This window comes from Mus musculus, chromosome 4 (assembly GCF_000001635.26).
Source record: "Mus musculus strain C57BL/6J chromosome 4, GRCm38.p6 C57BL/6J".
Lineage (NCBI taxonomy): Eukaryota > Metazoa > Chordata > Mammalia > Rodentia > Muridae > Mus > Mus musculus.
Genome location: NC_000070.6, coordinates 111,651,240 through 111,664,984, shown reverse-complemented (window position 1 = coordinate 111,664,984; position 13,745 = coordinate 111,651,240). Strand labels below are relative to the sequence as shown.

At 44.4% G+C, this 13,745-nt stretch overlaps 1 protein-coding gene across 8 annotated transcripts in view; it reads right to left on the bottom strand.

Moving 5' to 3' along the window:
• Positions 1–660: 660 nt before the first annotated feature.
• The window catches only part of Agbl4 (ATP/GTP binding protein-like 4), a 1,266,676-nt gene continuing 1,253,591 nt past the window's right edge, over positions 661–13,745 (bottom strand). For 3 of the 8 annotated variants that reach the window (XM_011240652.3, XM_011240655.2, XM_011240656.3), the window contains 2 exons: positions 8,563–8,659; positions 7,475–7,827 (listed from right to left, as the gene is read on the bottom strand). In XM_011240652.3, coding sequence (XP_011238954.1) covers positions 7,569–7,827; positions 8,563–8,659 — 356 coding nt within the window. In that variant the 3' untranslated portion in view covers positions 7,475–7,568. Of the gene's footprint in view, positions 2,082–7,465; positions 7,894–8,562; positions 8,660–13,745 lie in introns of those variants that run through there. The other 5 variants (XM_011240653.3, NM_001284190.2, NM_001048189.4 and 2 more) reach the window with 4 other exon arrangements.

Sequence of the window (13,745 nt, the reverse complement as noted above, 5' to 3'; positions counted from 1 at the left end):
ACATCCCTCCACTTTTATCTCAAAAAGAAACACTTCTACTCCCCTTGTAGTGATTTCCCCACACCTCTCCATATTGGTCATCTTTCAAGTGATCATAGCTATCGTTTAATGAGCACAAATGTTTCCCATACCTAAGTTCATCAAATCATCATAACTGTTAGAGTGAGAAGGGTATTACAAGTGAGAGACCCGAGATCCATAAAGGTAAACTGACTGTTCTGTATTCTATAGATGTTAAGACATAAAGCACGGTTTGAATTCAGAATTAGAACCTGAATTGCCTGTCTTCAAGTTTTAACCTGGGTTCTAATCAGTCAACAGGCTTTTAAAAACACAGTGCCTATGCACAGCCACAAGAGATGGGTGTGGAAGAAAGTCCATCTAAGCTGCAGTCTCATTTTATGCAACCCACCCTTGTTCACATTATCTAAAATGATGCTATCATTTCCAAAGCTGCCTCACGGTTGAGCCAGGTGAATTCTTAAGCTCCTCACCATTCTGACACAGGAATTGCAGAGCCTTCAAGTCTCGCCACTCTTGTGCATCTTGACAGAGCCCCTGACCTCAAAAGATTAATTCTAATTTGGGGTTGGCTGGTTGTCCTCCAAGGAGTAGGAAGCCAAGAGGGAAGGGTGCCAAGAACACTCCGGGGAACAGAAGTGCTGCACAAACCACTTTATTTGGGCAATAAAAACCCAGGAAGGTTGCTATGTACACAATGGGACACTCATAGCAAACTGACATATGTTTCTTTGTTACCATTTCTGAAAACCAGTATGTGAAAGAGAAAACAAGCTTTGCTCTTGATTTTTGCAATAAACTTTGAAAATCTCCATCTCAAACACAAAGACTGTTTAACTGGAGTTGTGTGCTGAAGGCCCTATCTCCCTGGAGCCTCCCTCCCTCTCCCTATCTCCTAATCCTCATTTCCGGGAGGTCATTTTAATTAGCAGGCTGTCATGGTGACTCAGCCTGCTGCTTCCACAGGCAGGAAGGGAGTAGACTCCCCTGGACCCATTCATCACACAAAGGCACTTTAAGCTTCAGGAAAATGCACACTATTTGGCTTGCCTCCCCTTGGGAATTGCTTCTGCTGTCCTTGTCTTTTATCTCCCTACCTGCCTGGAGTGTGCTCCTTTGTCTCCTGTAGCCCCCTTACCTGGTAGTCACCTTGTTCTCATTGCAGATTATCAGTGCTTACCTCCCCTGATCCTTGTCACCAGGGACTGCAGACCTTAACCACAGCAGTTCTTGGGAATGAATGTGCAATACTTTTTGTTTGGAGGAGCTAGAAATTCAATTAAACTAGCCAGGAAGTTGAAAAATAGCTTTCAGAACAGCTTTCTGAAGTTGCATGCTGGGGCTTGAGGGAGCGAGAGAGCTTATAGACACAATGCCCATATTTTTTAGACCACTCTGATTTCAAAACTTCTGCCCCATTGTTCCCAACAGCATGTTTGCCTCTGGCTTGTATGTGTGTTGTTGTTGCTTTGGATCAGAAAATACGGAGACTGCATTCCTAAACTAGAAACAACTGCAACCTATTTTAAGTGAAGTCACCAGCATCATGACTCTGTGACTTTAAAAAGGGGAAAGGGGCTTCCAGGGCACTGAGCAGATGTGAAGGGCAAAGGGGCTTCCAGGGCACTGAGTGGTCGGACATGTGGGACCTCATGAGAGAGGTATGTAGGATTTCCTCTGCTCCATGGAAGAGAAAGCCTGTGCTGACCTGATTCCATTTGCACATTCTGTTCAGCCTTGAGTTGAAGGCTCACGATTGATTTCCCATTGGTAAAGGGGAAAAATCGATGATAAAGTTTCTCTCTTTCCCTGACTCTTTCACTAGCTTATGTATTATCCTGAAAACCCCTGTCTTGGAAACCAGGAAAGAGCACTTAATTTCATGCCCCAGCAAGAAATGCATGCTCCTGAACCCACAATGCCTCCTGGCGCCATGTCTTTAAAAGGGGGTTGATGGGTCTTTGTGGTTCAGTGAGTTCTTCTTGTCCCCTTTGCCAATGGAGACGTTGCTGGTTGAGCCCCTTGGGGGTGGGTGCTTGCAAGGAGGGGCTTTTTCTTTCCTGTAAAAGGGAAATAACAGAAAGAGAAGACAGCACATACACACACTGTAAGGAAGTCACTTATGTGCATGTCCATCACTTGACAGGGACCTCCTAGGTACAGCAGCCTTGCCATCTTCTCTTTGTCCCAGAACCCAGTCCAGGTCTGGTTTAAAGCGGCCATGGTAGCCCAGTGACCATTTGTAGGATAGATGACTGGGTAGCCAATGGATAGATGAATGGATGAATTGATTACTTCCTTCTGGGTCTGGAGAAAGTTTAACTCTCCTACAGCTTCAATCTGGTTGGTATCTTGCCACTTCCATTCCAACTCATTCAACACTTTATATACAGGAAGGAGATGGGAACACAAAAAAGCTATAGCTTGGAAACCTGGAAGGGGGCTAACAGGATGATGTTGTCTGTCTTGGGGTCCCACAGACTTGGGAAACCCCTTTTGAATAACACAAGAGGAGAGAGAGAGAGAGAGAGAGAGAGAGAGAGAGAGAGAGAGAGAGAGAGAGAGAGGGAGAGGGAGAGGGAGAGGGAGAGGGAGAGGGAGAGGGAGAGGGAGAGGGAGAGGGAGAGGGAGAGGGAGAGGGAGAGGGAGAGGGAGAGAGAGAGAGAGAAAACACTTGGGAGGGCTGTGACATCATCCCGTCATGTGACATCATCCCGTCATTTCCTGCATGCTCACCAAGGACTTCAGAATTCTAGTTTTATTTACTCAGTACAGCCTAATCACAGCAACTCTATCTTCCTGGCATGTTTGGGGAACAGAAGTGTGTCTATTTTGCCTCTATGTTCCAGCACTGATTACCCAGCACCCAGTACTTAACACAATAACCTTACCACCATCATTCACACAAGAGATGATGAGCTCCGGGGGAGCAGAAACCTATTTTAGTCACTGCTGTATTTACCTCATTTTGTGACTTCTTTGTTTTAGTTTTGACTGACAAATTGATTCATGTAGTCACTAGATTAATATTTTTTCTCAGTTGGAATAGTGGGCTTAATTTTAAGTCTCAAAGAACTGCTCTGAATTCCCAAGTTGGTTGAATTCATAGGCGTATCCTTGGGCAAGGCCCTGAACTTCTCTGGACTTCACGTGTACAATGAGCATAGGCTATTCCAGCCTTCCAGCAGTGCAGTGTAGTTAGATGAGAGGACACAATTGAGCGCCCCAAGTGCCTTCCCTTCTCTCCTGTCATTTGTTGACTGTGGCTACAGAGACCCTGGACATGCCAGAGGAACGATCAACGTTGATGCTGTCCTCAATGGGTTTAGATTTAGTGGAGCCCATACCTGTGCAAAACCACCATTCAGAATGAAGATTACAACATGAAGTCAGAAGTGGTGAATGCCAGAAATAGAAATGGAGTGGGCTGTCTGAATTAGGAGTGATGATGTGGCTTGTGGCCATTATATTTAACCTTGGCCTGACTACCTTTACTCATGGTTGATGAGTCCCAACCTAAGGGGAGATGGAGTAGGGTACATCACACACACACACACACACACACACACACACACACACACACACACACACACACACACACAGGACACATGGCCTTGACATATCTTTAGCCCCCAGCCCCAGTGCCTGAACACATACATTCCTTGGACCTGGCCAACCTGAGGAGACATTCTAGTGCCGGTGACATGGGCCTAGACCTCATACTCCTTAACACTCTAGTCTTACAAAGCTGCCATCTACATGCACTGCCATCTACAGACAGTGTCATCTATAGAAGTTTGCTTTGTTTACAGCACTAACAGTGGAAGTCAGGGCTCTACATGTGCTAGTCAATTGCTATGGCCACTATAGCTCTGAGACAGTATGACCTTAAAGGAGTCCCTTCCTGGATATAAGGCTCTATTTCTTTCTTTTCCAAAATGGAGAAGAATGCATGCTTTTTCTTTTTGTTTTGTTTTGTTTGCCTCAGACTCTGGTGAAATGAAAGTTGGAGAAGGGGTACTTAAACTGCCCTCCATCCGTAAAGCATTAAAGGGAGTAGTTCTTAATACCCCAAGGGAGCATAGGACACAAGACAGTATGCTTTTATAGGACAAAGAAGATGTAAGGTCCCTAGTGAGACAGGCTTGAGTTTGTTGCTACAGAAATAGCTATAGGTAGATGGTAGCATGGCGATAAGGTGTGCGGTGACTAGTGAGGAGTGTGAGGTTGCAGAAGTGGCTTGTGGTGCAGTTGGGATGGCAAAGTGCCACTGTAATTAAAGATAGGGTACAGAGAAGGAAAGGAGACCCTAAACAGCAGATGCCTTAAACCTCCATTTTCTTCTCTACTCCTTTGGACTTGTCTGTTTGGAAGCCAACTTTCCAGGTTTTCTATGGTTCTATGGGTACCGTTTAACACCCCAGCCACCATTTTCTGGAAGGTTGCACATCTGTATATGTCATATGACTTTGGGTTTGATGTGTTTACTTTGACTCTTCAGCTCCCAAGTCAGGCTTGGTGTGAAGCAGGTGTTTCTGGGGTATGTGGTAACTAGAAATGTTTTCCATACTTCATTCTGTCTCTGACCACTTGGGTCTTACCACTGCTGTAGGCTTCGTTGGGTCCTGTTTCTTGTTATCTTTCCAACCTGGAATACCATCATTTCCTTTCTACTCCTCCAATCTCAACTCTTCATGTCCTTAAAAAGTCAATTCCAAATCTTACTCTACCCCTGAGGCCTTCTTGGGATGAGCCTGGTAGCTATCAAGTACTCTCCAGGTTATCTGGTTAGGACTCTTCCATAGGGCAAAGATCTTGAAAAAGATTTGTGACTGCCACCAACTCCCCCATCCTCCCATTCTACCACTGTATACTCGGTTGACTCCAGAGCTTATTAGGGTCTTAAGGTGTGCAAGTTCTACGCCATGAACTAAGGATTCAGGAATGAGCTTGTCTAGTGGAGAAGCCAGAGCTGCAAAGATACCAGACAGGAGGACAGGCGGTGTGTATGAACTGCAACTAAGAGCCCAGCAGAGGAGATAGCTCTATCTTATGCAGGAGGAGGAGCAGGGAAACAGGATGTGTCATCTGGATCAAGTGTTGATGAGTTAGCATGAAACCAGCATCTACAAAATGAAAAGGAAAGCATTCCAGGATAAAGGAAAAGGAGAACAAGCTATAGAGGCAAGAACATGGACAACACATTCAGGCTGATGTATAGGGAAGGAAATGGTTAAAAGCAGATGCTCTCAAGGGCATTCTAGGAGGCAGGATATCAAATTTAAAATCCTGGTTAAGGTCTTGAGTAGAAGGAAGAGTTGTTGGAGTACTACTCTGAAAGTAACAGAAAGCCATGCAGGTTTGTGAGTGAGGACATATCTGATATGAAGTTGTGTATAACTACTTAGACTGTTAAGTATTGTTATATTTTGCATGTTATCAACTGGAGTTCCTGCTGGGCTTATGCTACCCTCTAGTACTCAAAACAAGCCTAACACAGGATGTATTCCTTATATCCTTGTATTCTATGCATCACATAGATCATGACAGCACTGTGCAGCAGCCAATGCAGAACTTGAGTCTACCTGGTTAAGTAGTTAAGTAGGCAAGCTTAACTCCAGACTCATGCTCTGCCCACCCACAGACATAGCCTTGGTCCAACCATTTTCCCCTGTTTGATTTTATTCCCTTCGGTTCTAGCTCTAAGGGCCATGACATTGTAGTTAAAAATAAATATAGGGTCTCAACTTTACTGATCAATGTTAAGCCTCAGCTTCCATGCCCACATTGCTGCCTCTCTCCAGGACCTCTTCCTGAGGGGCGGCCCAGCCCCCCAGAATGTGACAGGCTTCCACCAGTTTATGGGCAGAAACTGTCATATGGCAATTATCCATGGAGATGGGAGAAAACAAAGATTAATTTTGAGTCAAAACATGTAATTTTCCTTTATAACCAGAATTGCTCTTTCACTTACGCTATTTGATGCTTGGTTGGAAAAGAATACAAAAGGGGGAAACATTCAAATCCCAAAGGAGAGCGAGAGGCCAGTGATCTGGGGAACAAATTCATTCTTAAAGGACTACTTACCAATCTGGAGTTGGGTGGGACTCATAGAGGCTCACTGGGCCCAGAAGCAGGGGTATGGGCTTGGTAGGGAGCTAATTTGCTTTTCCTAACTTAAGAGTGGGTGCATTTGCCTTAAGTCTTCCTGTGGCCTAGTGAGGAAAGAAGTCTGCTGAAAAGGACTTCAAAGCTCAGTGTTGGGGTGCCCTGAGCAGTTGAAAGCAGAGGCTCTTAGAAAGAAAACTGCCCTTCATCTTTCTCAGTTTCAAGCCCCCTCTCAATCTGGACAAACCTCTCTTGACTGAGGCTGAGCATCCCACAGAGGGGTCAGGCCCTGGCTCCAATTCTGGCTCTGAGGCTTCTGCTCCCTGGTTCTCCTTGTCCTTGCCTGCCATGCTCACGGATGTCCCCTCCAAACTGCATTACTTCATTGAATCTGTGATCATAACACTTACAAAGAAAAAAGTGGTGAAGGATGAAGATAATTTTTATGCAGGCTGACAGAGGACCCCAAAGAGATAATCCCTAAATTAACTTGTAAATGAGATTCTAAGAATTCTTTTGAGTTTTATGAAGCTTTAAATGTTTAAGAACTTTAGCCAATCAAGAGTGACTTCTAAAGAGTGAACTGAGAACTTTCCTCTAGGGGTGAGCTCCTCAAAGGCAGGGTCATACCTTAATCACCAACTCATCCCAGACCTCCCTCCCACCAGAGCCGGGTGTAGCATGCTGTCTTCCACAAGTCAATGAATGGAAGAATGGATGGGTGTATCCATGCAAGTCTGTGTGGTACTGCATAGAGAAGAATCAGAGATAACCTCCTGTAGGGGGTTTTAATGCCTACATAAGGTATTATGATAGACATAAAATCTCCAGATAATCTGTTCCTAATCAGAGATTGGGTGTCACTGGAGTGCACAGCCATGAAGACTGTGTGGATTAGGCTTAGAGAGATACAACTCATTGAATTATGGAGTCTGGACCAGCCCAACCAGGCAAGTCAAAGAACATGTCATGGGCTATCAGAAACCGGCAGAAATAAAAAATTATAAAAAACATTTGGGGGCACCTACTGTGTGCTAGGAATTGTCCCAAACCTATATCTAATCTTCAGAACCATGTTAGGTTGTTGCTATTATTTCTGTTTAATAGGCAGATGTAGAAAGGCCTAAAACCCTATCACACTCCTGAGAGACAGAGACAGTCCACTGATGGAGCTCTATTGCTGTATAGTTCAGGTAGCTTTGGAATATGAAACGCACTCTGTACTATCCACATCACGACATCAGGAAATCTTCTGTTCCTTTCTGGGTCTCTTTCTCTTCAAGTGCAAGACAAGACATACATGAACTAAATAAGATCATGTACACAAAGGGCTTCATACACTAAGTAATGGTGATTTACATTTTATTAGTAGTAGTAGTGGGGGATGGAGGAAGGTTCATGGTGCTAAGCTCCTGAGGCATCAAAGCACATCGTGAACATCAGTGAAAAGAATGGTCTGGCAGGAGTATAGAGTTGGACATTGCCATGTCATTCCAGGAGGCTGAGCTACTAGGGGAACAGGAGATGAGGCCCAGAGGTAGGGTACTGCTACCACAATCCAGATGCCACTGGATGTCATTGCCAAGATGCTCATTGAGTGCTTTACCAGAACACATGGGAATTCCCAGCACTTCCAGTGGTTGTTCAGCCCTCAGACAAGATGGATGCTCCCATCCCAGTCTTCTTTCCTCCTTGGATCTACAAGTGGGTCCATCAGAGGAGTGAGATGGAACTTCTTAAAGATGTGTCCTCTGTAACCTAAATCTTTGAGTGTTGAGGGAAGGGGCTATCATAGACTGTGGGGAAACTTGTACACCTAGCACGAGTGTTTGAATATACATCTCACAATGACCTAAAGAATATGTACAACAGTGCATGATTTACAGATTAGGGGATTGAAGGATTGGGGTTCATTTGGAACCCTTAGAGGATGAGTTATCTTGTTAGATATATGTTAACAGCCAAGCTAACTTAGATCAGTGGCTGATCTTGGCTCCCCAGAAATACCCCATCTCTGGAGGTTCCTAGGGTGGACCTGAAATGAGGTGGCCTGCCATCGAGATAGGGTATCATCTGAAAATAATATTATAAAGACTCTGTGAATTGGAGCTCAGAGATAAAGTTTACTGCCTGTGAAAAGTGGACCCTGAGGCATCACTAAGCCTGACCACCCTGGTGAGTCAGGGGACTGACTTGCCCTGGACCATGGTAAGCTAGTTGTCAATCTGGGATGACATCCCAGAAGCTGGAGGTGATGAATCTTCATGAATGCCCCATGCTTAGGAAACCTTCCAGACTCATACTTGTCTGGATCCATATGGCAGCAGAGCTGGGGTTGCCCTTCCTATAGCACAAGTGGGAAGCTAAGGGCCATCAGAAAGTTAGTCCTAGTGAAGCAGGACCCAAGCCTGTTTGCTTGGCTCTACCACTTACCGAAGTCTTGGCATGGGGACTGCTATCTTCTCAACCAGGGAGTTCAGCCGGTAATAATCTAGAAATGTTCTTGCCACGTTCCGTCCCAGTTTCATATCTGCAGGTGTGTGTTAAGAAGCAACTTTGAAAAGAGACTGAAGCAGGGTGAAAAGAGGCCTAGTTATAAAAAAAAATGAAAATAAAGCAACAACAGTGATAAAGATGATGTCATGACTCTCCACTCTGGGGTTTTGCTGTGCACTATCTTGTTGGTCTTTACAAACCTTCAGAGATAATTATGATTCTTGTTTCATAGACAAGGAAATTAAAGTGCACAGAAGTGAAGAATGGGAGTGGGCATTGGGGTCAAAGTAACTATACCACAAAATCTGTGTACCTAGCTTGTAAATATCATTGGGATTTTCAGGTCTGGCCTCATGTAGTCCAGAATGAAACCCAATGAGCAAGACTCAAAACCAACATACCCTTTGCTGTTTTAAGATCAGGGCTTACCTGACCTTCAGGAACTAAGAATTCTCTTGAGAGTAATCTCAGGAAAACCCTCTCACTCTAAATAGAATCCCATTTCACCTTGCTATTTGAAAAATAATGAATCTCTTGGGTATAGATTTATAGCCTATTTATCAAGTCATAAATTCTCCAGGGAAGGAGAAAGCACCAGTTATATACTGGTATTAACACCCTGGCATCTGTCTATGCATCACATCCACATCTCTGGGTTTTCTGTTATTTCCTTTGCCTCAAGGGCCTCCCTGACTTTCTATCAGCTATCATACAGCCATGTGTTCTCTCATTAGTCAGTACATCTTCATTAGATTTTCCAGGATCTTCCCTGCTGTCATCCCAGCAGAGGGACAGTGTTGTCCAGGTGAGAGTGTTGACCTTGCTCCCTACCTCCATGGCTTTAGAAGTGACCTCATTGAGAGCATGTATCAGTTCTTACAGGGTGAAAATTGTTCAATCACAGTGGTTCCTCTATCAACCTCCATCAGCTCCAAACATCCAAGCTGTCACCCTTCCCCATGAAACTTCTCATCTCATGATTATGTTCACCTCTTTCCCCCAGAATAGGTCAGCATCACCTGTCTCCTGGACCATCATCATCCTGTTCTCTGAGCCTCCTGTCCCAGAATAGCCATCTCTAGGATGTTTTCAATAGTGAAGTCAGAAACTACATTATTTAGTCCTAATCTGATGGTGTCACTCAGTGACTGAAATCCTTCAGTGTCTTTCTTTTTTTTTTCATTTTTTATTAGATATTTTCTTCATTTACATTTCAAATGCTATCCCCAAATCCCCCTATACCCTCATCCCACCCTGCTCCCCAAACTCACCCACTCCCGTTTCCTGGCCCTGACATTTCCCTGTACTGGGGCATATGATCTTCACAAGACCAAGGGCCTCTCCAGTGTCTTTGTTTTTCTTTTTCTTTTTTTTTTTCTTTTTTTTACTTTTGGTTTTTTGAGACAGGGTTTCTCTGTGTATCCCTGGCTGTCCTGGAACTCACTCTGTGGACCAGGCTGGCCTCAAACTCAGAAATCTGCCTGCCTCTGCCTCCCAAGTTCTGGGATTAAAGGTGTGCACCACCACTGCCCAGCCTTCAGTGTCTTTCAGTTGCCTTCAATGTACAGATTTCTGACACAATTTACAAGGCTGTTTATAGCTTGACCCTTGGTTGTGTTCTTAGCCTGCCTCTTGCTGCCTCCTACCTCCTTTTGCAGTTCTTCCTCTTCTAATCCTGTAGCCCCTCCGTCTTGGTTCGTCATATAACCCACTAGACCACCATGCCACGAATTCCTAAAAGGACCAGCTCCTTCTCAGCCTTTAGACCTTGGTTCAATTATGACTTCAGTGGCTATATTCTCCTTGTGCCTTTGCTGGGACAGGGTCCCTACTAGGTTTCCCATAGCATCTTTGCCAGACTACTCAGCAATATTGAATTTTAACTAGTCCTTTTCAATAGCCCCTCTAGGCTATGCAATCTATGAGGCAGAGACCATCTCTACTTGACTCATCTAAATACCTATGTGCTTGCCTGACAGTAGCATGAAAACACACACACACACACACACACACACACACACACACACACACACACACACAAAGGGAGTAATGACAACCAATAGCTAAGCAGTGTTTAGTCTATGCTAAACAATCTCCTAACAATCCAGTGAGAGAAGTCTATTACTGTTCCCATTGTTCAGATAGGGTAAGTGACTTTGCCCAAAGCTGGATGCCTTATAAATACTGGAAATGGGATTTAAACCTAGGCCTTGCCTCTCTGGGACTTGTACTATTTCATGGTTGTACCCATCTTTCTCTTACCTAATTAACCACCTGGAGCCCAGCTCTATTGGAGGAAACTATTCACAACCCTGACCCAGGAACACAGATTGCTGATTCAGGGGGATGTGCAGAGAAGCAGCAGCCTGGGGCTAGTTGAAGGGAGTCTCTGGAGAAGGGCTGCTTCTAGTTGGACTATAAAGACTATTCAGAAGGCCATGAGCTAGAGTGTAGAAATGCATTTCCATTCACACATGCAAGTAAACAAATATTTTCTTCATCTTTCTTGGGGTCTGACTGTGAAGGATCTTATCCAGTGCCACATAGCTGATAACAATAGGATCGAGTCAAATCCAGGCAAGTCTGATTCCAGACTATGAGTTTCCACTGCCCTGGTCTGTTTCTCAACTTGAAGGCACCTTTTCTGTCAAAGCCTGAGTCATCCCAGGTCAGCATGGGGTGGGAGGAGGAAGCACACCAGGCCCATTGTTTATGGCAGTGAGATGTACTGCAGGCTTGCTGTGCTTCTGGGCTGCCACCTGCTTTCTTTCTCTGGCTGTGTCTGACCTTCTCTGTCCCCTTTTCTGAAAAGTCCACAAGCTGGCACTGAGCATGGCTTGTCTGCTGAACAGCCCCCAGAGGCTGTCTCATGGCCAGGGCTTGCAGAGGCAGGCTGGCTGCTTGAACCCAGACAGTCTTTAGTTGGCTTGGAGCAACCAAACCATGGATATGTGTGTTGAAAGAAATAGCTGCAGGGTAAGGGAGAAATAAGAGGTCCCCATGGACTGAGCTGGTACGTTTATGCAGACGTATTTGGAAGCAGATGTGTCTAGCCCAAATTGTGGTTCTGCCGCATGCTATGGATAGCAGATTTTAATTTCCAAAGATGTCTGCAACATTATCTCTGGTATCACATGCTATTCTAATATGACCTTGATGCTCCTTCCACTGAAAGGCATAGTCTTATGTTCTTTCTCCTTGAGTTTTCACTGACTTTTAAATGGCTTCTAACCAAAAAGAATAACACAAGTGGGAGAAGTGACATTGTGAGACTTGTGTGGCAAGGTCAGATATGGCAAAGTATGTGCATCTTGCATTATGGAATACTTGTGCTAGGAACCCAAGCTTATAGACAAACAGAATGACCACCCAAACGTCCTGGGACTATGCAAAGAAACCAAGAATAGACTCTTGGTCAGCCTTCACTTCTATATCACTCTGATAGTCCAGCCCCAGCCACTGTTTCCCTACAACTGAATCAGATTCCACAAAAGACCCTCCCACTGAGACTCACCCAAATATTTAACAGAGAACATGAAAGGATAGCATTGCTTTAAGCCAAAAATCTTAAGGGAAGAGTGTCTAACACGTAAATAGAGAACTAGACACTGAATGACCTTGCATAAGCTACTCACTATCCCTGAGCCTGCATGTCCTTGTCCATGAAATGTCTGCTTCACAAGGTTGCTGGGCTGCAATGTGGGGCTGTATATAGTTGGTTGGTAGCACAGAGCCAATAAATGGTGAATGGGTGGGTGGGTGGATGGATGGATGGATGGATGGATAGATGTATGGATGGATGAATGGATAAATGGATGGGGGAGAAAAAAACTGATCTCTTCATTATTTTCTATATTGAGCCAGACCCAAAGCAACACAACCTTGATCACCAACAACCTTGACTGTCTATAAAGGAGTTGGGCTATTCCTAAGTACTCGTGCTAATAATCACTTTGGGTGGGCTCTGGTAAAATGGCAGTTTTTAAGGAGGTCCTGGTCTTGTCTGCAACAGTCCTCTTCCCTTCTCCTCTCTAGCTGCAAAGCTTTACTCGCTCCAGATTATTTCCTGCCCTGGCCCTGACTGAGGGAAGGAGCAGAGCAAAGGTGAAGGACAGTAGAGATTGAATGAACACTTTCAATTAAAGCAAGCTGTCCTAGAAGAAAGATTTAAGATCCAGGTAAAGAGGCAATAGTTTTCTTGGCTGGACCATTTTCAATATATTGCAGCATTAAGAGAGGAAAAACTGGTGGAAGCACTCAACCATTCATTACCCACAGAAATCTTAGGATAGTTTATATGTTGAAAATCTTTCTATCCTCAGGTTCAACTCATTTGTCTATTTCTCAAAGATGGCAGAGAGTGGTCAGCTCTCAGGACAGGTGGGGCCTGAACCCTAAAGCTGAGGATGGAGCATGGAATCAGCCAGCTGGGGTGCTTGGAAATTTGGACTGATTCAGTGACTTCTACCCACTACTACCTTGACACAGAGTAGCTCCATCCTCTCATTTCTCGGGCTCTTTAACAGGTGATTGGAGCTTAAACATATTCTGTGATTTCTATCCATCCATCCATCCATCCATCCATCCATCCATCCATCCATCTATTCATGCTTTGATTCAAAGGTTTTTAGGGGTGTTCTCGATGGGTAGACTGCTGAGATACGTATAAGGGATTGGGGTTAGATGAAGATGAATTAGAGTCCAGAGGAGGAAATGTACCTCAGTTAACTCTATTATTAAGAAGGTGGTTATTTACATGGTTGCCTTGACAAAAATGGCTACTGCTTTTTTAGAATGTGCTCTGTGCAATTTAGTTACTGTCACCAACATTCTCTACAACCCAGCAAAACCAAAGAATGAGTCTCTATGTATTTCATAGATAATAAAATAATAGTGTTCATGTTATTGACTCTCATTCTTTGAAAGTGATGGAGGTAGCATCAAACCCCAGGATCTTCTCAGTTTGTGTGCACTGTTTCTTCTCTGGAGTGTGACCATAAATCCAAGCACAAAATTCTCTCCATGTAGGGGGAGGCTGACTTCCAAATGGAGAAACTGTGAAAGGCTTCAGGGAAGGAAGCTAAGGTCTGAAGGACAAAAGACAACTTTCAAAGGGGAAA